Source organism: Microcebus murinus, chromosome X, assembly GCF_040939455.1.
Source record: "Microcebus murinus isolate Inina chromosome X, M.murinus_Inina_mat1.0, whole genome shotgun sequence".
NCBI classification, from domain to species: domain Eukaryota; kingdom Metazoa; phylum Chordata; class Mammalia; order Primates; family Cheirogaleidae; genus Microcebus; species Microcebus murinus.
Genome location: NC_134136.1, coordinates 115,635,637 through 115,663,481, shown reverse-complemented (window position 1 = coordinate 115,663,481; position 27,845 = coordinate 115,635,637). Strand labels below are relative to the sequence as shown.

The window sequence follows — 27,845 nt, the reverse complement described above, 5'->3', positions numbered from 1 at the left end:
TAAATGTAGATGTACCATTTGATCCAGCAGTCCCACTACCCAAAAGAAAAAAAGTCATTTTATCAAAAAGACACTTGCACTCGAATGTTTATCACAGCACAATTCACAGTTGCAAAGATGTGGAATCCACCTAAGGGCCCGTCAGTTCATGAGTGGATAAAGCAAATGTGGTACCATGGAGTACCACTCAGCCATAAAAATCGATGAAATAATATCTTTTGTGCAATTTAGATGGGACTGGAGACCATTATCCTAAGTGAAGTATCTCAAGAATGGAAAAACAAACACCACATGTACTCTCTAATAATTGGGAGCTAAATGATGGGCACAAAGAGATGTAAAGGACATTGGAAAACAAGAAGAGGAAAGGATCGGAAGTGTGAGGGGTGAAAACTTACCTATCAGGTATAATGAACACTGTTTGGGTGAGGGACATGTTAAAAGCCCCAACTTAAGCATTATACAAGGTATCCATGTAACAAAAACATTTGTATCCCCTTAATATTTTGAAATAAAAATGTTACAATGAAATAAAAATTTAAAAAAGAAGAAGCTTTTAAAACTTTAGCCATTCATTTTTCTTCCTTCTAATGTTCCATATATCATGGTTGATTTTGGATTTTTTTATTTTGCAGAATCAAAATGGATTCCTTTTTAAGGATTCTAAGTAATGACACCAAATGTTATAGTTTTGTTGAGCATGGATTAATTAAGGTTACTTAATCTCACTGAGCCATTTTATAAAATCTTTGTTACATTTATGTTATACTTATTAATTGAATAACACCTTTAATTGCTAAGTTTGAAGCCATAATTTTAAAGCTGACAAAAAGAAACAGGATTAAGTTCCTAAGGATGACTAAAGATCATGTAGGACTTTACGTTTTGTAGTCATGCCTTTAAAATAATAACACGTTCAAAATTCAAAGAAGCGTGATTATTATAGAATTTGTTTGGAGGAAACAAAACTGCCAGGTCAAAAGAATTTACATTAAAATGGAGAACTACTCTGGTTCTTCTGAGGAAGAAAAGCTTTCTGAATTCTAGTAAAACACATTCAGTTTCAGCTGTAGTTAGAAATGACTCCAGAAATCTCTAAATATTTGCTGTCTAAACAGTTCCACCCTGGGACCCACCCTAATCCCATATGCCCTTGTCTTAATTAATTACATCTACAAAGACACCTGTTTACAAATAAGGTCACATTCTGAGGTTCTGAGTAGACATGAATTTGGAAGGGGGGTGAGGGGGCACACTATTTAATGCAGTACAGCATGGAAAACTGATTTAACCCTGAATTAATTCTTCAGGTATAAATTAGTTATGGGATGGAATTTATATGTGATACATTGGATGATCAGTGGATGGATGAGTTTTTGATGAACTGAAAAACCAAAAGGTTTTTCACATAAAAACCATTTCACAAATATTATTTGGTAATAGTTCTCAGTCTTCTCAATTTTTTGTAGAAATTTTCCTATTACAGAATAAATGTTTAGTTTGAAAGTCAACAGTGTTTCAAAACATTGTTAAATAACATATTTGTCTGCCAAACTTTGACAACTAACTTTTAAACATTCACTCACCATCTGTCATACCTCTGAACAGCTGTTAGTGTTTGTTACATACTGTTGTTTCCATAGTAAATGTGATGCCCCACCTAATTAAGATTGTTTTTGTGGGAAGTCTTAAAATTATGTTTTCTAAAAGTATAATCAGTGATTAGATTAATAAAGCAATTTATTAATAAATTAAAAATAGACTACAGTAGCAACTTAATTTAGAAGTCTTTATGATATTAATTTTAAATGGACTTTTATAATAGATTTAGTAATATTTTAAAATATTGCATTAGAAATAAATGGGTGCTTGGAATCCTCCATATTTTGTATGGCTGACATCTTTATTATAATTTTTTATTGTTTAAGGAGAGTTAGAGTTTTTCCATCTGGCTTGGAGTTAGCACTGGAAAAGTACAACTCTTGACTTACTGTTTTGCTTTTTTGAGATGACATTAAATTAGTAGTCATATTTAGAAGAGCATATTTTTAGAACCCAGAAGTTTCCTAAAGGGAAAAAATGGAATTTCTACAATAATGTATTTGAGCTCTGGTAATATTTTGGGCTTTGAGAAGTAAGTTAAATACAGTGTTAAGTGTGGATGTTCAAAGAGATTGCCAGTCAGGAAATGCCAAAGCTAAGTTTCCCATGAATATGTAGTCCAGTCAGTTTGCATTTAAACATCTAGAACTGTGGTCCCCAAGCCCCAGGCCCAAGCAGTACTGGTCTTTGGCCTGTTAGGAACTGGGCTGCACAGCAGGAAGTGAACAAACAAGAAAAGGAGCTTTACAGCCTCTCCTCATCACTTGCATCACCCCATTGTTTGCATTACCACTGAGCTCCGCCCCTCCCTTCCATGGAAAAATTGTCTTCCATGAAACTGGTCCTGGTGTCAAAAAGGTTGGAGGCCACTGGTCTAGAATAATAAGGCTTATTTGAGGCCCTTCAGAGAATAAGCTACTGGTAACCTCTCAGGGTCTATCCAGAGTCAGCTTTGGCAAATATGAAACCAGCTGGGTAGTGGGCCCCTGCCTAATAGTGGTGGTCTTTGTGCTACTTTCCTCCTGGGGCTGTAGATTGAAATGCACTGCTGCTCACTTTTGGTTTGAGGGTCTCTCATTCCACTGTTTCTAACTAGATGGGAAAAAACTCCCATGTCTCTTTCCATCAGTGTATTGAAGTGTTAGTACCAGTGGAAAAGTACTATTTGAAACAAAATACCTGAGTGCTAGAAGTATCATATGTGGTGAATATTTTCAAAGTAGTTTTTCTTCTTTCTTAATGTAAATATCAATAAGCTTAGCAAAAAAAGAAAAAAAGCCACTAGGCATATGGTCCTTTGTTAAGCAGTAATAGAAAACTAATATAACAAGGATTGTCCATTTTCACCACTTCTATTAATATTTGACATTATATTGGAGGCTCTGGCCAGTGCATTTAAGACAACAAAATGAATTTAAGGCATGAAGATTAGAAAGGAAGTAAAATTGTCCTCTCCCAGAGATGTTATCTTGAATGTAGAAAATCCTAAGGAATCTACAAAATATCTACCAGAACTAATAGGCAAATTTCGTAAGGGTGCAGGATACAATATCAATGTATACAAATTACCTGTATTTCTATAATGAGGAACAAATAATCTGAAAATAGAATTAAATATTCAAAATATCATAAAAAAGAATAAAGTACTTAGGAGTAAGTTGAACAAAAGAAGTATAGGACCTGTACACTGGAAACTACAAAGTGCTACTGAAAGATTTAAATAAATGGAGAGAGATATATTGATGGATTAAAGAACTCAATATTGTTAAGATGGCAATATTCTCCATATTTATATATAGATTCAATGCAATCTTTATCAATATCCCAGCAGGATTTCTTTGTAGAAGTTGACAAGGTGATCCTAAAATTTATATGGAAATGCCAAAACAATTTTGTAAAAGAATAAAGTTGGATGACTGATTTCAAAACTTACTATAGGGGGCCAGACAGTGGCTCATGCCTGTAATCCTAGCACTTTGGGAGGCCAAGGCATGAGGATTGCTTGAGGCCAGGAGTTCAAGACCAGCCTGAGTAAGAACAAAACCCCATTTCTACAAAAAATAGAAAAATTAGCTGGGCATGGTGGCATATGCCTGTAGTCCCAGCTACTCAGGAGGCTGAGGCAGGAATTTGAGGTTGATCCTCAGCCTCAGGCCTGATCAGCCTGATCCTGATCCTGAGGCTCAGGATCACTTGAGCCGAGGAGTTTGAGGTTGCAGTGAGCTATGATGACACCACTGCACTCTATCCTGGGTGGCAGAGCAAGACCCTGCCTCAAAAAATAAAGAAATAAAAACTTAATATAATGCTACAGTAATCAAAATAGTATGGCATTGGTATAAGGATAGACATGGATCAATGGAATAGAATAGAGTCCAGAAATAAACTCTCACATTTATGGCCAATTTATTTTCAACAAGATTGCCAATGCAATTACATGGGAAAGGGATAGTTTATTAACTTGAGTTAGGCAAAGAGTTCTTAGATATGCTACATGGGAATTTGGGGGGATTAAGAAAATGTTCTAAAACAAGATTGAGATGGTAGTTATACAAGTGTATACATTTACTAAAAATCATCAAACTATACACTTATAACAGGTTAATTATGTGGTTTATAAATGATACCTCAACAAAGCTTTAAAAAGTAAACAAAATAAGAGGAAGTAATATATTTCCCTTTTTTATAAACAACTATTGTACACTTTTTGTATTAATATAAAGCATTGTTGGACTTTCCTTTGGTGTGCTGTAGGTTCCAGTGTACTGTGGATCACATAATGTCATTTATAATGCATTGCTCCCACTACAACAGCAGTTGCAGTGTCTCCTGGCCTTGTCTGTGTGTCCTAACACCAGTACAGCAAAGCTAAGCTGGCTGCTCTCTGCAGTGCCCAAAGCCCACCAAGAAGATCATCTGAGTAGATTTCACAGGGCCATCGCTAAATTAAAATTTAGCTTTGTGGCTAAGAATTTACTATTAATTCTACTGACTCAAAACTGCTAAATTTGTTTTCTTCTCCTAAGAACTGTTTTATTAACCAATATGTAGTTGCGCCTTATGGACGAAGTCCAAATTGTGTTTATTGTTTGAAAATGTTATGAATTACATAATTTTATACATTTTTCAATAAGGAAAATAGCTTCTCAGAACAACTTGTTTTAGTTCATTCCTTCTACATTCAAATACATATTTGCTATTTCCAAAAGTACACAGCTTTTTGGCAAATTTTTAACATAATATTTTGGTCTTTTTTATTATAGTAAAATATACATAAAATTTACCATTTTAAAATATACAGTTCAGTGGCATTGAATACATTCACATTGTTGTGCAAGCATCACTCCCATCCATCTCCAGAAGTCTTTTATCTTCCACAACTAAATCTCTATACCCCTTAAATACTAACTCCCCAATCCCCTCTCTCCTTAGTCCCTAGAAACCACCATTCTACTTTCTGTCTCTATGAATTTGACTACTCTAGGTACCCCCACATAAGTGGGATCATGTAGTATTTGTCCTTTTGTGTCTGGCTTATCTTACTTAGCATAATGCTTTCAAGGTTCATCCGTGTTGCAGCATGTGTCAGAATTTCCTTTCTTTTAAGTCTGAATAATATTCCATTGTATGCATATACCACATTTTGTTTGTCCATTCATCTGATATTAATGTTTTATGGTAGCTAATTTTATAATATGAAAAACCAGATTCTCAGAACAAGTCTGTCTAATAGAAGGGAATTCTGCCTTAGTTCTGTCTCCACACAAATACTTTTTCTGGGTCCCAAGTTAGCTCCTATGTTACACATCTTTGTGAAAGGAATGTGTGACTTCACTGAAAGTATTACTGACTACAAGAATCCCTCCTGTTCCCATATTTGTTCAGATGAATTACTTCTTAAAACAGGGTTTGGAATTTAGAATACCAAGAATAATGAATCAGCTTGTCCCCAGTACCAGTGTTACCCACTGGGTGCCATTCTCTTTTTATGGCACCATAGTCAACTTTACCAGAATGCAGAAGAATTTTCAAAAAAGCCTTCAAAGTAGGCCGGGCGCTGTGGCTCACGCCTGTAATCCTAGCTCTTGGGAGGCCGAGGCGGGCGGATTGCTCAAGGTCAGGAGTTCAAAACCAGCCTGAGCAAGAGCGAGACCCCGTCTCTACTATAAATAGAAAGAAATTAATTGGCCAACTGATATATATATAAAAAATTAGCCGGGCATGGTGGCGCATGCCTGTAGTCCCAGCTACTCGGGAGGCTGAGGCAGAAGGATCACTCAAGCCCAGGAGTTTGAGGTTGCTGTGAGCTAGGCTGACGCCACGGCACTCACTCTAGCCTGGACAACAAAGTGAGACTCTGTCGCAAAAAAAAAAAAAAAAAAAAAAAAAAAAAAAAAAAAAAGCCTTCAAAGTGCAACAAGCACTGATTCTTCTTAATGCTATTCTCAAGGAAAGGAGGGGTTTCCCCCTAGAAAGGAATGTGATATGCTCAGTTAAAGAATGTTTGATGGGGTAGCTTGTAGCATTCACAATTCAAGAACATAACTGCTTTCTTCTCTTTTTGGCCCTTCAAACATTATCTCATATCAATAAAACTGCTTCTGCCAGACTGTCTTTGTGTTGTTGTCTTTTAACTTTTCACGGCATAAATTTATTTTTGTTATAGCTACTTATACAAATGCTTAGTGTTTACCTATGCAAAATAAAATGCTATCAAAAGCCAAAAGTACTCTGGGAGGCCAAGGCGGGCGGATTGCTCGAGGTCGGGAGTTCGAAACCAGCCTGAGCAAGAGCGAGACCTCGTCTCTACTATAAATAGAAAGAAACTAATTGGCCAACAAATATATATAGAAAAAATTAGCCGGGCTTGGTGGCGCATGCCTGTAGTCCCAGCTACTTGAGAGGCTGAGACAGAAGGATCGCTTGAGCCCAGGAGTTTGAGGTTGCTGTGAGCTAGGCTGATGCCACGGCACTCACTCTAGCCTAGGCAACAAAGCGAGACTTTGTCTCAAAAAAAAAAAAAAAAAAGCCAAAAGTAGTTAAATAAAATATCATATGACACACTTAAGATATACATAAATGTTGTTTTTTTCTTTTAAAGTAGCAAATTAATAATGGGATATTTATTTAGTATAAATATCATTTAACTATCATTGTAGATGCTTAAGAAGAGCACAGGTTAGGAAATGGGATTTTTAACAGTTTTTTAAAAAACAGAAAAGAATTACTATCACAGTGAAAAATTTTCACAATTGGGCAAACTCTTGTATTTGATATTTAAAAGTACTCTATTTAAGAAGGTTTTATTAAAATCTGCCTATAGCGTATCATCTAACTAGTTGTTTTTTTCCTCATGCTTTCTTTTGCTTCCTCAAGAATAGGCATTAGGATTTGTTTCTTACAGAACTTAATTTTAGAGTTATTTGCCAACTGAAAAAGGCCTAGAGAACAGTCAAGTTAGGTCATCTGAGGCCAGTGTTTGAGTTTCTCAGAAAGAGCTGCCAACTGACCAGAAATCTGCCACACTGGCCTATATTGTTAGGCCACCAAAGGGACAGTCTTTATGGATTGAACTAGGAGAACAAATAAGTCTTAATTTCTTGGATTCAAAATAAATCCCTGTAAGTAAAATGTTCTCATAAGACTGGAACAAAAACAGCCCTGTACACAGATAAAACCTAAATCAAACAAGGCCCTCCTTAGGGACACTTTTGCTGTTAGGATCCAATGTATTTTGCAACTCTTTCAGGAAATCTTGAATTGACCCAGATGTACTGATTTTTCAATTACTTTATTTGCTGTCAGAAGAAAACTTTAATAATGGATTTAGAGTAGCATATTGCTAGGCCGGCTGGGCCCCTTAAATCTTCAAGTAAGGATATATTCCTCATCATTTTACTAAAATTTGATTTAAGGTAACATTTCACTGCTATGCTATTAGCCTAGAGCTTTCCTAGGACATCTAACTCAAGAGCATCTGGGAACACTTTTATTGGCCACTAAATACAGTATATAGTTGTCCATTACATGTCCATTTTTAATTTGAGTTATCCAGTATAAACTACTCCCACTATTGGGAGTAGCCCTGAGCCTCAGTCTAGGGAAAAATCTAAATTCCAGGGTGGGACTCCTGCTGCTTTAATTTCAGTCACTAGATTTGTGGATTTGACACACTTTTTTAGATGAGAAAGAAGTTAGCTTAAGATGTATAAAATTTGGCTATTTGCATGTTTTCTGAACATTCAGATGGAAAATTAGCACATAGTACAAATTGTATTGATAATGTACACAGAAAATGAAAGTACATACTTCAAGTTGAATGCACTATCTCCATGCAGATGGGGAAACGTCTGCATGACTAATATGTGAGTACTTTCTTCAACTATTTAGAAAATTTAACTGATTTTTTTAGAAACTTTATGGAATATAAATTTTCATGGAAAACAATTTTTGGTGGCTTATAGTATAGGCGTTTTTTTTTTTTTTACCCCATAAAAGAAAAATGACCTGGCTGATTTTGGATTTCATTTTGTAAATTATAACATCCCACTGATCTTTCTTAGATTTATAAGATGGGCCAGTAATTTAAGTTCTTTCTAAAGTTTTACTGGAGCTCCTTAAACTTTTGAAAATAGCATTTTAAATTTTGTAGTGTGCAAATATTTTCTCCCATTCTGTAGGTTGTGTTTTCGCTCTGATTATAGTTTCCTTGACTCTACAGAAGCTTTTTAATTTCATCAGGTCCCATTTATTTATTTTTGTTGTTCCTGTGATTGCTTTTGGGGTCTTCTTCATAAATTCTTTCCCTAGGCTGATGTCTATAAGAGTTTTTCCAACATTTTCTTCTAGAATTCATAAAATTTCATATCTTAGGTTTAAGTCTGTTATTTATTCATCGTGAGTTGATTTTTGTGAGAGATGAGAGGTACAGATCCTGTTTCGGTCTTCTACATGTGGCTATCCAATTTTCCCAACACCATCTATTAAATAAGGGTTCTTTTCCCCACTGTATGTTTTTGTCTGCTTTGTCAAAGATCAGATGGCAATATAAGGATGGTTTTATATCTAGGTTCTCACATCCAATAAAGGACTGATAATTAGTATCTATATAGAACTCGGGAAAATCAGCAAGAAAAAAATCAATCCCAAAGTGAGGAAGGGTATGAACAGAAAATTTTCAAAAGAAGACAAACTAATGGCCAATAAACATATGAAAAAATGCTCAACATCTCTAATCATCAAGGAAATACAAATCAAAACCACAATGACATATCATTTAACTCCAGTGAGATTGGCTTTTATCTAAAAGTTTCAAAACAACAAATGTTGGCATGGATACGGAGAGATAGGAACACTCCTACACTGCTGATGGGACTGCAAACTAGTACAACCTTTGTGGAAAGTAATATGGAAATACCTCAAAAGAACTAAAAGTAGAACTACCATTTATTTGATCCAGCAATCCCACTAGTGGGTATTTACCCAAAAGAAAAAAAGACCTTCTATAAAAAAGACATCTGCACTCAAATGTTCATAGCAGCACAATTCACAATGGCAAAGATGTGGAGACAACCCAAGTGCCCATCAATACATGAGTGGATTAATAAATGTGAACTAATACCTCTTGTACTATCCTGGATGGAGCTGGAGCCCATTCTTCTAAGTGAAGTATCACAAGAATGGAAAAACAAGCATCACATGTATTTACCATTAAATTGGTACTAATTGATCAACACTTAATGTGCACATATGGAAGTAACATTCATTGGGTGTCGGCGGATGGGGGGAGGGGATGGATATATTCACACCAAACAGGTGTGGTATGCGCTGTCTGGGGAATGGGCACACTTGGAGCTCTGCCTTAGGCAGTGCAAAGACTATTTAACCAAGGCGTTTGTACCCCCATAATATTCTGAAATTTTAAAAAATTAATAAATAAATTTTGTAGTGGGTTTCCTTCACATTTATATTGCCCATCACACAATCTTTAGACCATTGTTAATATACTGTTCTTCTTCAAGTTTGGACTATGTCATATTTAATGATGCCAAAGATCTTTGAAAGGGTATTTTCATGTTATAACATAAAGACAAGTTTACACATAAACTTAAGCAGGAAAAATAAGTTTTTAGATCTCAGAAGGTTTTCTCTGATCTCCAACTTCCAAAAATCAGCTCCAGTGCAGTAGCTGAATATCAGTTCCCTATATTTTAGCATTAAATCACCTTATCCTAACATTTTGCTGGATTACAAATATGAGAAAATACTTATTACATATCTGCTTGGTCCACTAAAATGATATGACATTGGAACTTTGTTCCTATTCACCCAACTTCCTGACAGACAATTCACAGAAACTATGAAGAAAATTCTTAGTAAGATAGTCTGTTTCCAGAGCAAGTCGTCTCAATTCTCATTATTGTTGCATAGTATAATTCTGTGCGTGCTGTTATTATCTGTTTTATTAGGATCACAGACACATTTTTTTACATACTTTGCAGTTAAATATTGGACTCTTGCGAACTTTAATTCTTTTCCAGCAGGAAGCTTCTTTGGTGTCCCTAAAGTGATAAGATAGCAAACTGCAATGTTCCCTGCAACCCTGCAAGCCCATGCCTACAGTCTAGTTGCAAAAATTACAATCTTGTCTCAACTAATATACATTCTGGTCCATAGATTTGATTTTTTATGGGCAAAAAAAGTTAGTGGGACACATTACCAAAATCCCATTATAAAAATTCCATTTTAAATGTTGATCTTGATAAATACTACACATAAACTATGAGCAAAACAAAGGCTTCTATTTGAGAACTAAGAAATCAAAATAGAGTGAGATATAATGGAGTATGATAAAAAATTAAACTTGATTTAGTGCTTTGAATATAAATAAAAAGTGGCATATTAGCAAATTTCATCATCTTTATGTTTGAAGAAGATTTGAATTTAATATTATCAACAACTTTATTCTACTTTGTTTACAACGACCCATGTCAAATGTAGAATATGGCCTATAAACAGAACTGTATTGACACTTCTTTTTTTATTTCAGAATATTATGGGGGTACAAACTTTTTGGTTACATGAATTGCTTTTGTACAGTTTGAGTCAGAGTTACAAGTGTGCCCATTACCCATTTAGTGTGCATCATACCCATTAGGTGTGAATTTACTCATCCCCTCCTTACCTCTCCCACCTGCTTGATTTCCATTTAATTTTACTACCATATGTATGAAAATATAGAATGCTTCACAAATTTGCGTGTCATCCTTGCTGACACTTGTTAAGACAGAAAGATGAATGAAGCATGTCCATGTAGCCGTATGTGGTCATATCTGAGTCAGTGCCAAAGACTGGCAGAGAGCAGGCCTGTCTGAGGGAGACAGTGTGAGACAGTCTGTTCCGCTTGCAGCTGTTCACATTTCCTTGTTTTGTCTTGGTGTTGTGTATATGTGGTTTGTGTTTTTTTTTTTAATAAAAAGTGCTGAATTTGGGTAACAGAAATTTCATTAGAAAAAGAGAGCAAACAGTAACAGATTCATTCTTGTTTTCCCTTTAGGGATAATTTGTTAATGTTCTTCCCTTCCTTTTCCTTCCCTTCCACAACTCAGATTTACAAATATGTTTGATTATCTTCAAATTTCAGGAAAGCAAATAGCAAAAGGAAATATATTTTGTCATTCCAGTAGACCTTGAACTTAAGCTTCTAGTACAGGAGTTGGCAAACTACAGCTATCAGGCCAAATCCGGCTGGCCACCTGTTTTTGTAAATAAAGTTTTATTGGAACACAGCCATGCCCCTTCATTTATGCATTGTTAATGGCCACCCTCACACAACACAGCAGGGATTGAGTGGTTGTGACAGAAACCTATGGCCTGCAGTGCCTAAAATACTTCTTTTCTAGCCAGGATAGGATTAGGATCCAAACATTCTTTAACATGGCAAGGCTTACAATTGACTGGCTAATAGCTTTCAAATCAAATTATTATAATTTTTTTCTACAGCCTATGAATAGCATTTTCTACAGTTTTTCCCCAAATATTTGCTGAAAGTATCCCCTGGCATGAGGCATTGTATATTACTGAATTCTAGTACAAGCCATGGTGATCTGGAATGAGAAAGGACAGCTTATCAACAGGCCACAGTCAGGTTCCTGCTGCTCTGGCTCTATAATCCTGAACGTAGCACTTTACCTGACTGGACCTCAGCTTTCTCCTTCTTAAAATGGACAAATTGAATCATGTTGATATCTAAGATCTCTTCTACCTTGAAAATTTTACGAAGTAAGTCAGACTTGAAAGGGTACAAAAAAAAAAGAATATTATCAAAATATAGTTTTAAATTTTGAGGGAAATTTTTTAAGTGCATAAGCAGGACCGAAGAGAAACATCTGGTTCCTAAAGAAACAAGCTAAAATGAGAATTCCTGCTATGTTTATTTATGTTACTATGAATTTTTAAAAAAATATCTATTTACAATTTCTGTGTGCTAGTTTAAATATAATACTTCGTTACTTTTTGAGGAAACATTTATTAACTATCTACTGTGTACTCAGCCCCATGCTAGGAGCTGTTACCTAAGGTCAAAGAACTCAAAAGTCAGGCCAGGCATGGTGGCTCACGCATGTAATTCTAGCACTCTGGGAGGCTGAGGCAGGTGGATGGCTCAAGGTCAGGAGTTCGAGACCAGCCTGAGCAAGAGTGAGACGCCGTCTCTACTGAAAAATAGAAAGAAATTAATTGGCCAACTAAAAATATATAGAAAAAATTAGCCGGGCATGGTGGCGCATGCCTGTAGTCCCAGTACTTGAGAGGCTGAGGCAGAAGGATCGCTTGAGCCCAGGAGTTGAGGTTGAGGTTGCTGTGAGCCAGGTTAACGCCAAGGCACTCTAGCCCGGGCAACAGAGTGAGACTCTGTCTCAAAAAAAAGAAAAAAGAACTCAAGAGTCTGGTCATGGAAAAGAGAAAGAAGCACTTAAACAGCATGTTCTATAATCATGTACCTCAGACAGCCACTTCCTTCTTGGCTGTTAATGCCTTTGGTGTGGCAGGCATCCCCATGCTGGCTCTGTCTTGCATTGCAGACATGTAGCTTCTGCATTTTCAGTGTACTCTGCAGCTGGCCTTAGCAGCATCCCCTCAGCTCCTGCCCCCAGCTGTGCCCCAGAGCTCTTTACTTCTGAGTCCTCCTGCTCTTTGTAGGCAGCCCTTTTGGGCAGGGCTCCATCAAAGTGGCTGCAGCCAGGTTAGTTTCTGCAGCATCTCTTTAACTCATGAGAAACACACATGTGCTTGCCACAGCACACATACGGTCATAGAAATTCAGGGGGAAAAAGAAGGTTGGCATAATATATATATATATATATATATATATATATATATATATGCATCTGGATAGTCTTCAACTTAGGGCTACTCACTGAGATCATTTCTAGTAGATATTGCTGAGGACCAAACTACTCTCAGGTCTCCAGAGGGATCAAGCCTTTATAAGTTCCTGAGCCTTTGGTTATTGTGAGCTCTTTGAGGTCAGGAACTCTCATCTTTTTCATCTCGGTAACCCTAGTACATAGAACCCCACTGCTTGGTGCATAGCAGCATCTCAATAAATATTAGGTGGATGGATGGGTAATGTGGATGAACCAACAAAGGGTCACTTTTTCCCTCGAATGGTGGCAAAATGAGCCTGTTCCTCACCTCTCCCTGCTTCAGTTCTAACTTGCCCTTTTGGTTAATGAGCCAGCAGTTGAGATTTACCATGTATTCTTAGCCACATGGACACCATCTTTTCTATCCAGTGCCTGCCTTGAGAGCTCTAGTCCTTGTGTTTTCCTAAGAGCTGGGGCTGGAGAGGCAGAGCCCAGTGTCTCCTCCTCAGGCAGAAAGCACCTTCTCTTAATTCTTTCCCACTGTATCTGTCTTTCATATTAAATATCTCACCTCACCCTCATGCTACTACTAGTTCCACTGAACTTTAGGTGAATGTGTGATTGAATTTGATGAGGTCAAATGAAAGCAGAAGAAAATTTGGTCTGAGCATCTTCCTTGGAGCAGGGCTTTGAAAGTATTGAAACTCCAGGGACCTGCATGCCACCTATGAAGTCATTGTAAGGCTAGAATGGTGGTTCTCACTTTACCACTCTGTGCCTCAGTTTTCTCATCTGTAAAGTAGGAATAATAGGAGTAACAATCTCATAGGATTTTTTTGAGGTTAAATGAGTGAATATATGTTAAGAACTTAGACTAATAACTATCATCTACTAAGTGTTCAATAAAAGAAGCAATTATTGTTGCTATTAGTAGTACTATAGTTATTCCTCTCAAAATTTAGCCCTGGACACAAGATTTATTTAATACCTAAGGAGTTTATTAAAGCATAGATTTCTGGACCTCCTTCTTAAATTCTGATACAGTAAGTCTGGAGTGGGGCCCAAGAATCTATGTTTAATAAGCACCCCCATCTGATTCTGCTACAAATCCTTAAAAAACTATACTGATATGGCCAGGCACAGTGGCTCATGCCTGTAAGCCTAGCACTCTGGGAGGCCGAGGCGGGCGGATTGCTCAAGGACAAGAGTTCGAAACCAGCCTGAGCAAGAGCGAGACCCCGTCTCTACTAAAAATAGAAAGAAATTAATTGGCCAACTAATATATAGAGAAAAAAAATTAGCTGGGCATGGTGGCACATGCCTGTAGTCCCAGCTACTCAGGAGGCTGAGGCAGTAGGATTGCTTGAGCCCAGGAGTTTGAGGTTGCTGTGAGCTAGGCTGACGCCACAGCACTCACTCTAGCCTGGGTGACAAAGTGAGACTCTGTCTCAAAAAAAAAAAAAAACTACACTGATATAAGACCTAAGGAACTATACTTGGCATAGCAAAACCAGGCCAAAAATAAAAAGTCTCCAATTTGGGGAATTGTGGGATTTTTGTTGCTTTGTGAGTAAAAATTTATATCATTTGTTAGATGTTTAAATAGAAATGATGCCAGGCATGGTGGCTCACGCCTATAATCCCAGCACTTTGGGAGTCCGAGGTGGGAGAATCACTTGAGGCCAGGAATTCGAGACCAGCCTGGGCAACATAGCAAGACCCAGTCTCGACAACAAATAAAAAATTTAGCATGGTGGCATGCACCTGTAGTCCTAGCTACTCAGCAATAGGAACACTTGAGCCTGGGAGTTTGAGTTTACAGTGAGCTATGCGCCAACCTGGGTGACAGGAACAAGACCCTGTCTCTCAAAAAAATAAATAAATAGGAACTAATTCTAATCATAGTTGAAAATGTTGAAAGCAGTCTTAGTCCTTGGTCAAGAAAAAGGCAAAACTTAGAGTTTGTGGTAGAATTATATATTATAAAGTGATAGTGCTGTCTACCTGTAAAGCCTTAAATTAAATTTGCTGCTTTTTCTAAACAAGTTTGTGATTTTTAAAACTCTTTTTATTTGTTCATTTAGGTTATTTAATCTTTCATTGATCATTAATATTATGACATATCAAGTGATGACTAAATGTCTTTTTTAAAGATTATGTATTTTTTTATTGTGATAAGAACACTTAACATAAGGTGTACCCTTTCAACAAATTTTTAAGTGCACGATACAATACTGTTAACTACAGAGACAATGTTGAACAGCAAATCTCTAGAACTTACTCATCTTGCAAGTCTTATGTATTTTAAATGTATTTTTCTATAAACTTATGGTTTCTTAGTTTTTCAGTGTTTTGTTTGGGCATGTTTTTTTTCTTTTCTTTTTTTTTTTTTTTTGTAACAACTTGGATGGAATGGGCATGTTTTTTTTTTTTTTACTTTATAAATTATATATATGTACAGTATTTCATTTCTATAGGCTAGTCTGAGAACCTAATCACTATTCATAACATTATTTTCATGGGAAAAATATAATCTCCACTTCCACATTTCAAAATTGGCAATCTTTAGAGATAGAAACCATTTAGAAGATGGAGCTTCCCCATGTATATTCTATAGGAATTTGGGCAAACGTTTGTGACCAGCCACAAATTACTAGTTCCCTAAAATGTTAAATTAATGTCACAAACAGAGAAGTATTTTACTAGTTTACTTATGCTATATATTTAACCTCTGATTTAGTAGTGCTTTCTTAATGCCATAGTTTAAAAATGGTCCCTGCTCTATCTTCACATTGCTCTTGTTAGGCATTTTTATGTCTGATGTGGCCCAAATATTTACAAGTCATAAAGATTTATCTTGCATCAGTATAAACAAATCTGACTATAATCTAAAGAATGTTTACAGTCAGTATTTGACCTCTCAGCTAGCATTGGTGAACAGAGCAGGCGAAGGAAAAAAGAATAAAACCAACAACAAAAATCCCCACCTATTTTAGAGAAGTTAGGAAATAGAAGCATTCAGACTAGTCAAGGTCATTTTTAACTTTTCGCTTTTCTAAACAGACCAATGAGTATGAAACATTTTATACGAGGTAGAATTTAATATTTTAGTTCTATTTATAAACTACAGAGATCTGTTCTCTAAAGAATTGAGTTAATGTTCTTCAGAAAGTTAAACTTTGGATCATTTAGGTTTGTAGGTTTTTAAAAATATATTTAGTTTCTTTTCAGTATCTTCTCACACTCTGAATTTGCAAAGTCAAAAGGAAAAAAGTTTATGTCCTTGACTTCTGCTGAAGGATGCCAGCACTGATCTGTTAATGAACAGCCCTAGTAAAATAAGCATAAACCTTTTGTGAGAACATTCCTTCCTAGAAGGAGTTGGGTTTGCCCTTTCCCAAGATTTAGGTTTCTGTGAAAATTCTTTCAGACGTGTCTTGGCCAGAAAGCATTCTTTCATTTTACTCCGTATTCATGTGATTGAAAGTTGCTTCTGTCGGAGGGAAAAAACACTGGGATTGCCGAAATATTGACGAATTTCAAATGGCAAGGAAATTGCCACATTGACAGAATTTTGGTCTGTCTATTTAAAGATGATTTTTTAAAAAGATATGAGTAAGACTTGTATTCTAACAAGTTTCATTGAACGATTAAGAGGTTATGAACAAGAAGATCCCACTGAAATCATCAGCCTGCCTTTTTAAGAGGAAAATATTATTTAGTGAAATAATAAATATGAAGCTCTGAATTTTAGCAAAGAATTACGAGTGTTGATTGGATTTTCTTCTTTGATTTTTAGCTGTATGACAAAATTAACACAAAATCTTCACCACAAATCAGGAATCCTCCAAGTGATGCCGTGCAGAGAGCCAAAGAGGTAAGCGATATATTTTGTCGAAGTATTTGGTGTCATCATATTTGCTATCTTTATTGAAGACATTTCTGCTGCACATTTAGAGGTAGTTTCCTTGGAGTCACAGTTTGACTACTTATACTCAGATTTAGTATTTCTAAGTTTATCACTGAACATGGAGAAAAGAAAAAAATCTTAGCAGCAATATTGCCTAGATTTCTAGTTCTTGTCCTGCTGTGTGAACTTGAATACATTAATATTAATTTTACTTCTCTTTTTCTTTTTTAAAGAAAGTTTTTTTAAAGAAAGTTTCTTTTTTTAAAGAAAGTTATTTTACTGCACTTGGTAGAAATAGACTTGTGAAAATTTGAGTTGCTTTTTTAAGGTGGTAATGTTTGAAAGTTAATTAAATTTCTGCAGTAATTGTATATACTGAGTTCAAAGAAGTCATTTTTATAAATTGTCGATGTAAATGGCTATATCTTTCACAAACTTTAATTTATGTATGATAGAAACATGACATTGCAGAAAGTTTAGAAAATAAAAACTAATCTTTAATCCCATTGCTCTAACACAATAGCTTCCATTTTTGCATATCCTTTTCCAGTCGCTATTCATTTGCATATAAATTTTTATATAGTTGTAATCAAAATGTATCTTTTTTTAACCTAACATTATATAATAAGCATTTTTTTATGTTTCTGCTTGGTCTTCATAAATATAACTTCTAATGACTGTATACTTTTTCTTTGCTGGTATTAAATTATAATGTATTAGCAATTCCCTCATTGTTAAACACATAGGTTTTTTTCATTTTTTGATCTTGTAAGTCATTATACCAAAAAAATCCCTTTAAAAAAACATTTCCCGCAAAGTGACATTACTAAGTGAAAAAGTATGAAAGACATAATCTCTTTCCTATCAGATTTTAAACATAAGATCTACACTGGAAAATAGTTGTTTATTCACTGAGAAATGAGACCAAATGCCATGGAGGCTTCCAGACCTCTCCCGTTGGTCAGGAGAGGAGCTTAGAAAGGTGGTCCCTGATTTTGCCCACTAAGCGCTCATTGAAAGGACTTATGGTATCACAGACAGTAAGCATGAGTCACCACCCTACCTTTATAATACCCAAATAGAAGCAGAGAGACTCTGGGGACAATTCTTTGGCTCAACTGGACAGTGAAAACCTGCTGAAGATTTCCACCTAGCTGTGCTTAGGAGACCACAACTTTGTGCTCAGGGGCCATGTTAATCTTCTCTGTATCATTGCAATTTTAGTATATGTGCTGCCAAAGCGAGCACAGGAAACCATACTTTTGTACTTAAAATCATAGACTGTGAGAGTAACAAGGAACCAGAGAAGAGTATGTGGTTTCGTCCTTTCATTTTATTGGCAGAGAAACTCAAAACATAAAATACACTAAAGAGAATTGGTTTATCGTCAGTAAACAATATGAATTAACAGCATAACCAGCACTCATTAACAGGGTATTTCGATGAGAAAGAAAACCTGTAGTTTTTGTTCGTTTGTTCTTCCCTGAGATAGTGGTTGATTAACACACGACATTATAGTTATGATGCTGACCTCTAAGCTCAGGCTAAGTGACCTCACAACATGCCCTCCTGTCCCAGTATGACACTTTTGTAAGGTTCTTGCAGGTCGAGGTGAGAGAGTCCTACAGGGTAGATGGTGGTATACCCCTGTCATGCAGTCGTGCTGAAGTGATCTTTCACTGGGTCAATGGTTGGGATTCAGTGGAGTACAATGTGTAAAACCTCTCTGTGAATCCAGCCATCCGCTGTGAGAATAGCAGCAGGTGTTTACTCAGAAAAAGAATAGAGGCTTTCCCATGGGCTCATGTCCCATAAACAAGCTAAATGGGTAAACTCTTTCCTGGTGGCAAGGGAGAACTTTTGAAGAACAATTTTATTTGAAAACAACCAATTTTCTGTGCAGAGGAAATGTTGACAACTAAATAGTAAAGAAAATTTGAACAGAAAGAGAAAAGAAGGTTTTTTAAAAATTGTTCTCTCGAGTTCCCCGGCATTTAATCCTAAGAGCCATTCGCAGAAGCATGATTTTCTCTATGTCGGCATATGAGTATGGAGGATAATGTTGATTCTGCCAGGCATTTTTGCATTTTCTACATTACTTAAAGGAAAATTACTTAAGTATATTCTTAATTAAGTCTTCTAATTAATTAGTATTCTTCTTTAAATTGTTTTTATTTGTATCTATGTCATTTTGACATTTGTTTTTTTTTTTTTGAGACAGAGTCTCGCTTTGTTGCCCAGGCTAGAGTGAGTGCCGTGGCATCAGCCTAGCTCACAGCAACCTCAAACTCCTGGGCTCAAGCGATCCTCCTGCCTCAGCCTCCTGAGTAACTGGGACTACGGTGGCATATGCCACCATGCCCTGCTAATTTTTTCTATATATATATTAGTTGGCCAATTAATTTCTTTCTATTTATAGTAGAGACAGAGTCTTGCTCTTGCTCAGGCTAGTATCAAACTCCTGACCTCAAGCAATCCGCCTGCCTCAGCCTCCCAGAGTGCTAGGATTACAGGCATGAGCCACCACGTCAGCCTCATTTTGACATTTCTAAAAGGAATTAACAGTGCTGGTAATATAAAAGAAAGTTTCTTATTAACTTTTAGTACAGATTGATTTTGATGGTAAGTTTCGAAAAAGATATGTGGAGATATTCTCCCATTAAGTTACTTAAACCTATAATAAATAAGTGTTACCTGCTTGTCATTTTGTTTTGTATTTTTCAATAACCTTTTGGGTTACAGTTGGCAGACTATTATAACAATTCATTTCATTTTTATTAGCATCAATACCATTCTTTTATGCATTAATAACCTTTGAATAAAATGAAGTGTTTTTTTCAAAATAATTGTTTTGCCTGTCATAAAAGCCCACTCATAATTTTTAATTTAAAAGAATTCCAGGGGGGCAAGGGCATTATTTGAAACCTTAAAAATTGTACCCCCATAATATGCTGAAATTTAAAAAAAGGAGAAAAAAATAAAAATAAAAGAATTCCAGGGCCGAGTGCAATGGCTCTTGCCTGTAATCCCAGCACTTTGGGAGGCTGAGACAGGGGGATCCCTTGAGCTCAGGAGTTCAAGATCAGCCTGAACAAGAGCAAGACCCCATCTCTACAAAGAAGAGAAAAATTAACTGGGAATTGTGGCAGATGCCTGTAGTCCCAGCTTACTCAGGAGGCTAAGATAGAAGGATTGCTTAAGCCCAGGAGTTTGAAGTTGCAATAGGTTATGATGATACCACTGCACTCTAGCCAGGGTGACAGAACAAGACTCTGTCTCCAAAACAAAGAAAAGAATTCTATATTTTGTAAATCTTGTCTCATGTTTACAGTACTATATATCTTGTTTATTTTTTAGGTATTGGAAGAAATTTCATGTTACCCTGAGAATAATGATGCAAAGGAACTAAAGCGTATTTTAACACAACCTCATTTCATGGTAAGTAACAATTAAATTTCCATAGATCTAAAATCTCACTTTCAAAAGAAGTTTTTAAGAACTCTCATAAAGTATAGCCAGCTTCATCAAATGCATTTTTATCCATATAATATCAGACTGTTAAGATTACAATACCGGGTAATATCAAATACTTTAAGATTCTGTTTACTTTGTGTCCAAATCGTAAAGATGCTGTTTGTGAAGTGGCTTTTCAGGGACTGTGTAGTCATCAGACAAGGGATTTTCTTCCTTACATGACAGTCCTAAGTCACTAGAACTGTTTATGTTACTTAAACCACAAAGAGCTGAAATTAGAGACAATTTTTACTAATAAAGATTTCTCCAAACCTAGGTGATATATTAGAAGAATTACATTTCTTGTTTGACAAGGCAAAACTCTTGCACTTCTTCATTCACATTTCTATATGGAAAATGAGGATAATACCTGTATTTAACCATTTATTATAAAGCTGAATGGTTAAACAAAGCTCAAAATACATAAGATACTTTTCTGTAGAAAAAGGTCCATTATCTACTTAACTGCAATTCAAAAGCACAATTACAGATGAAATTCATGTTGCATATAACATTTTTTAAACATTAGCCATATTGGTATATGTGGAATATATGTGAAAACAGGAAAGTTTAGCTGACTTCCCTTTGGGAGAAAGTCTTACTTAAAAGCCCTATTCTTATTACTATTGCAGGTGATATTTTGAAAATAATAGTGTAATATGTGTATCAAAGCACTTGCCTATGAGTTTTGATATACATGCTGTTTTATGAGAGTGTTTTAAAAACTTTAACCCAGTTAATGAAATACATTTTTTTCTCAAAGTAACCACCTATAAAGAAGCAATTACCATATTGACCCTCCCTAACTCTCTCACCCAAGCATTAAAGGCTGAACTCGAGTATAATATGATCTTTGAGAGTGTTTGACTTTATTCTATGATAGCAGCCCTATTTAGTGAGTTATAGTTAGGAATACAGGTTCTATGCCTGTGGGTGAGTGTGTTTTTACAACTTATGTATGTAAACACAGAACTCAGTTTTATTTATTTTAATTTTTTTGAGACAGAGTCTCATTTTGTTGCCCAGGCTAGAGTAAGTGCTGTGGCATCAGCCTAGCTCACAGCAACCTCACACTCCTGGGCTCAAGCAATCCTACTGCCTCAGCCTCCCGAGTAGCTGGGACTACAGGCATGCACCACCATGCCCGGCTAATTTTTTCTATATATATTAGTTGGCCAATTAATTTATTTCTATTTATAGTAGAGACGGGGTCTCACTCTTGCTCAGGCTGGTTTCGAGCTCCTGACCTCGAGCAATCCTCCTCGGCCTCCCAGAGTGCTAGGATTACAGGCGTGAACCACCGCACCCGGCCCAGAACTCAGTTTAAATCCCTCCTCTGCTGTCAAAATCTCTCCTAACTAAAATCTGCATTGAACTTTCTCTTCTCTCTTTTCCACTTGTTTGTATTCCTCTGGGCAACATTCTAATACATGCTGGCATGCCGGAGTAGATCCCTTCCCTGGTGAATAGGCTTGGGCAGTTCTGTGTCCAGCCACATCTCAGCTAAGTTTTGATGTTCTCATTCAACTTATGATCACATTTAGTCATTGTTGTTATCTCTGTTTCACAGAGCAGGAAAATGAAGCAACTATATACCTTTATTAGTATCTTCAAATTTGAGGAGTCACAAATATCAGGAGTTAAACTACCCTTCATATTATCTTGTTTGCTGATTTTTTCATACATGTAGGCCACATTATAATTCATTCTCCTTTAGACATTATGTCTTCTATAGTAAAGAAATGGTTAAGGATGTTAGTTCAGATGACCTGGGGTTGAACTCCAGTGTTGCCGCCCTGTCACTGGGAACTCTGACTTTCTGAGCTGACCGCATCTAATTGGAATAAGAATTAAGCAGATGACATATGTACTGTGCTTAGCACAGTACCTAACATATGCTTAATGCCTAATAAATGTTAGCTAATAAATGTCATTAGTTACCCCATAGTATCTATCATGTATAAGGTACATAGTAAGTTCTCAGTAAAATATCAAATTGATTAGGAACTTGCCCATTTGCAGATAGGTTAGCCTCTCCTTGACTTACCTGTGCAGTTTTGTATAGGTAGAAACAGGTGTATAATAATTTTGAACAGGCCAGGCACAGTGGCTCATGCCTATAATCCTAATACTCTGTGAGGCCAAGGCAGGATTGCTCGAGGTCAGGAGTGTGGCCAACCTAAATAAGAGTGAGACCTTGTCTCTACAAAAAATAGAAAAATTAGCCAGGCATGGTGGCGCACATCTATAGTCCCAGCTATTAGGGAGGCTGAGGCAGGAGGATTGCTTGAGCCCAGAAGTTTGAGATTACAGTGAGCTATGATGATGCCACTGTACTCCAGCCAGGGTGACAGAGTAAGACTCTGTATCAAAAAAAAAAAAATTTGGATAAACCTGTCTATCTATAAATTGCTAAGTAACCTCAGCTCAATTCAGAGAATGATATAGGGCCATTTGAGACCAACAGATCTTTCCAATTTGAAATAAGCCAAAGAAATTAACAAATACCCAAATGAGAGCCTTTTTTAAGATTAAAGGGTTTTTTCCACAAAAATCATTAAGGCTCATATAGCCTCATGTCTCACAGCTTCTAAGCCTTGATTTGTTTTGCTTTTCTGAAGCCAGATAGAAGTTAATATGTGTATTGCTATTAGTAAATATTTTCAGAAATAAATCTTATGATTTCTTGAATACCTAGCTAGGTGCTTAAAAGATATTTTCATTCATTTATCAAATATATAAATGTCTACTGTGTACCAGGAACTAAGGATCTGGTAGTGAATAAGACAAACCAGATCTGCCCTCATGAAACTTCCATTCTAGTGGGGGTGAGTTGGGAGATGGGTAGATGAGGTAGAGACAGACAGTGAGCAAGTAAACTAACAAGAGAATTTCATATAGTGATGATAACTATGAAGAAAGAAAGGATAATGGGGCAGAGATGATAGTAAAGTGAGAGCTGCTTTAGATAGTCAGGGGAAAGCCCCTGTGAGGAGTTAACACTTGGGCTGAGACTTGTTATATGAAAGAGCCAGCCCTGTGAATGTCCAAGCGTGGGGAAGAGCAAATGCAAAGGCCCAGAGGCAGGAAGGAGCTTTGTAGATTCAAGGCACAGAAGTAGGTCCGTTGTGGCTGGGATAGAGTAAACAGGGAGAGAGCGGTATAAGAAGAGGCAAGAGAGGTCAGCAGAGGCCAGACCACATGTGGCCTTACAGCTGTGTAAAGAATCTGGAGTTTTCTCTTGCTTACAGCAGGATGACACTAAGTGATTGCAAGCAGGAAAATATTATCCAGTCTGTGCTTTCAAGATTGCTAGGGCTGATGTGTAGAGAATGGACTGTAGAGGGATAAGAGTTAAAGGAGGGAGACCAATTAGGAGGCTGTTGAGAGAAGTGGTAGAGGCTTGGAGAAAGATGAGGATGGTGGAACATGGGCAGATCTAGAGGTCGGAAATGGTTGAATACAACAGGACCTGCTGATGGTTGAGATGTGAGGTGGTGTGATTAACCCCATTTTACAGTTCAGAGAGGAAACTGTGCCCTAACCAGGTAAAGAGACTTGCGTAAGGTCACCTACCTAGTGAGTGGCCTCAATGAGGTTCAAGCCAGATCTTGCTGGCTCCAAAGCCCATGCTCTTAAAAATGGGTTGATTTGTAATGTTGATCAGTTTTCTTATAAACTTCAGTTGAGCTCATTGGTCATTTCCAAATAAACTTATGTATGGATAATGTCCCAGGTGGGAAATATAATTCTGAGCTATCTATACTACATTAAATAAACTTTTAAATGCTGGAGTATTCTATCTTATAAGCATTTTTAAAATCATGGTTTCAAAATCTTGGTATTTTAAAAGAAATATTAATAGCCAAAGGGAATCCTTCAATACATATAATTTTTTATTATGTCAATGTTTGGGAGTTATTCTTAGCATATTTATAATTTCACACTTATTTGCTTAGTTATCTGAATTTTTCTTTGCTTTCTGATCATTATAGCATGGGGATTTAACATTAAATTACCTGAAAATACATATACTTTTAAATGTTTGCAGTAATTAAAGGGAGAGTAAATAATGGTAAATTTAAATGATTTTTAAAATCTGTATCTTTAGAGGTCATGATAAAAATATAGTCTCACTAATTACTTTTTCAGTTATTCCATTTGAAAGACTGATTTTTTAAAAGGACAGGTCCTTTGCTTATTACAGTTATAAAATATGAAACATTAAAGATAAATTCCTTATGTTTTAGCAGGATAGAAAGTTAATGCTTTAATTTCTGTCTTTAAGAAATAGGATCTAGAACAGAAGATTTTTAAAACAAAATTTGCATCCTGGCCGGGCGCTGTGGCTCACGCCTGTAATCCTAGCTCTTGGGAGGCCGAGGCGGGCGGATTGCTCAAGGTCAGGAGTTCAAAACCAGCCTGAGCAAGAGTGAGACCCCGTCTCTACTATAAATACAAAGAAATTAATTGGCCAACTGATATATATATAAAAAATTAGCCGGGCATGGTGGCGCATGCCTGTAGTCCCAGCTACCCGGGAGGCTGAGGCAGAAGGATCACTCGAGCCCAGGAGTTTGAGGTTGCTGTGAGCTAGGCTGACGCCACGGCACTCACTCTAGCCTGGGCAACAAAGTGAGACTCTGTCTCAAAAAAAAAAAAAAAAAAAAAATTTGCATCCTGTTTTTCCAAAAACAAGATGGTTAAAATCCCTTTGAGTTGTCATGAAAGTTTCATTATTAAGTGGTAAATTTTCAGAGGAACCACTTTTCATACCTAAAATTCACATTTTTTTCTATTCATTTTGAAGTAGTCAGGTTTTTTTCACTCTGGTCTGAAATTGTTAGCACATATCCTTACTACAATACAAAAAGTGAAAGTGTTTCTTTCCTATTACATGATTCTTATGTAATTAAAACTAACAACTATTTCAGCCTAGTAATAATTGCTCAATCATACCTCATATTTGAAGAAAAATGTTCAAACTTTGATTTTCCTGTTTTTTATTTTACGTATTTTTTAAGCTTTCAAAAAAGCAATCTGTAAGTGGCCCCGTTTTTTTTCTCTTTGCATATGAATTAGAGCTTTAGGTTAAGTTTCATTTTATGGTAACAATCTTACGGTGACAAATTGTGGTTAATATCAAGTATGACCTTATTTGGTGACATAATTTGAGCATTTTTCTTTTAAAGTTCAATTTGAGTATTACAATTGTGAGCTTATTCTTCCTTATAAATAATACATTAAATACAAGTGTTTGCTTATATAATTGAAAGGATGAATAGAAATAATTTGCAAAAAGCAGCATAAACATTTTTTTCAGCCCATGTAATTTCAAAGACTGGCATTATCCTGATAAAAGCTTAGCTGTCTGTTTACCTGACTATACATCTTCCAGTCATACAAAGCATGTTATTAAAAATTCACTAATTATGGAAGACACATTTATAGTTGATATGATGAATGTGATTTTAACGAATGAAGTTTGCCAGTTTGCCTGTTACTGATTTTTGCTTTTTGCCCTAAATCTTAGTCTCTTAAGTGGCCACAATTAAACTGGGAAAAGAGTTATTTGCCCACATAGCACAAGCTCCACACTTGGACTCAGGAGTACTAGTGTAGGGTACAATCAGGGTAGTGGTGAGGAAGCCAAGGTATCCAGGGCCATTGTGGAGCCCTGCTTTCAAGCTATGCATTGCTGAGTGCCCCTTAGCACCCCTCACCCAAACCTGTTAAGACTGTGAAAATATCTGCCATTTCTACTAGAAAGCCAAATGAATACATTGCTCAAAGCATATTCTCTACTGATGACAAATCAGCAGCATTCTTACCTTTTTTGCCTTGTATGCATGCCTTTAAAATTAAAATACCCAAATCATGACTTTGATAAGCCTTTTAATTAAATAACTTAATTTCAGATACTATGGGTTATACTTTTAAAGCAATTTTAATTGCATTTCATTATCTGCAGATATTTTATTACCACACAGATCACAGATTGAAGCAGAACTAAATTTATAGTAAGCAAACAAGAAAATATAATCTGTATAAAGCTCTAAAATATTAATATTGAACTGTAGATTCTCTCTGAAACAGAAATGTTCAAATATTCATGCTTATTAAAAAGTATTTTTTATGATGGCACAGAAAATGTGAGTGGAAGGCTATCCCTTTTTAAGGAAACAAGGAATATTTATTATCCAAGTTCACTGAGATGACATATACAGATATCCATACAAAGAAATCACTTTTTGTTTGTTAATGAGCTTTGCAAAAAGAAGTAATCATAATAATTGTCAACTTATTTTTCATTCAGGCAAGTGCTCCAATAAATAGAAATGAACAAAAATATTTAATATGTTAGATTTTAAGCTCTATGTCATATGTGATATTTTGGAAAATTATATTTTTTAAGGTACATTTGTATGTATTTTTACTTCTTTTACTAAGTTATATGTTACAAATTATCTTTATCTTTTGGATTATATAAAAGTCAGTATTGTTAATACCATTGACAAAAGATACTTGCTCAGTACATCTTTTATTACACTGTTTTTATTACATTTGCTTCAATTTTAAGCCCCTGCACAAATTTGCCAGCTCTATTTACAGACAAGTCTTTCTGCTAAATTATTTGAAATTGCATTGTGTTTGCCTTTATTTGAATAAATTAGTTTGGTGCATTTTCATAGTATCAGACAACACCTCTGACCCAAGTAATCAACAAACATACATTCATTGATTCATTCACTCACTCATTCATTCATGTTTTTAAAAATCCATTTATCATGATTATTTGTCACAAATTGAGGTATGCTTGTATGTAGGTATAACACACTCTTTAAAGGAGCTATACCTTTGAGAGGCAAAGAATGATATTATCTATGTTTGTAGAATAAATTTCTGCTGGAATGGTAATGTTATTAATATTTAATTTTCTTTATAAAATACTAGGCCTTACTTCAGACTCACGACGTAGTGGCACATGAAGTTTACAGTGATGAAGCTTTGAGGGTCACACCTCCTCCCACCTCTCCCTACTTAAACGGTGATTCTCCAGAAAGTGCTAACGGAGACATGGATATGGAGAATGTGACCAGAGTTCGGCTGGTACAGTTCCAAAAGAACACGGATGAACCAATGGTGAGTAGGAAAAGAAAGTTTTCTGTATTCTCATAAAATCCCATCATGAGTTAGATCAGTTAACTTAAACCTATGCTATTAGAAGGTGGGGAAGGAAGGAGGACAATGGATAGTTTTAAAGAAATCACTTTCCAGATCTTCAACTGCCCCTGCCCTTCTTTCCTAGAATTGTTCCACCTGACACCATATCTTAGGCATGCTGGTTCTCTCTCTCTCACCTCTCCTTGCACAATTGCCCTTCAACCAAAACGAAAAAAGAGAGAGAGAGAGAGCACATGCGGATACATTATTCCAGAATGTAAAAACCTCTG

At 36.1% G+C, this 27,845-nt stretch overlaps 1 protein-coding gene and 1 pseudogene across 11 annotated transcripts in view; one reads left to right on the top strand and one right to left on the bottom strand.

The window, feature by feature from the left end:
- CASK (calcium/calmodulin dependent serine protein kinase) overlaps positions 1-27,845 on the top strand; it is a 381,055-nt gene that overhangs the window by 296,093 nt on the left and 57,117 nt on the right. For all 11 annotated transcript variants that reach the window (XM_075999330.1, XM_012781844.2, XM_012781842.2 and 8 more), the window contains 3 exons: positions 16,768-16,845; positions 20,236-20,316; positions 27,346-27,534. In XM_075999330.1, the coding sequence (XP_075855445.1) occupies positions 16,768-16,845; positions 20,236-20,316; positions 27,346-27,534 (348 nt within the window). The remainder of the gene's footprint in view (positions 1-16,767; positions 16,846-20,235; positions 20,317-27,345; positions 27,535-27,845) is intronic.
- Positions 18,058-18,126, bottom strand: LOC142866087 (uncharacterized; annotated as a pseudogene).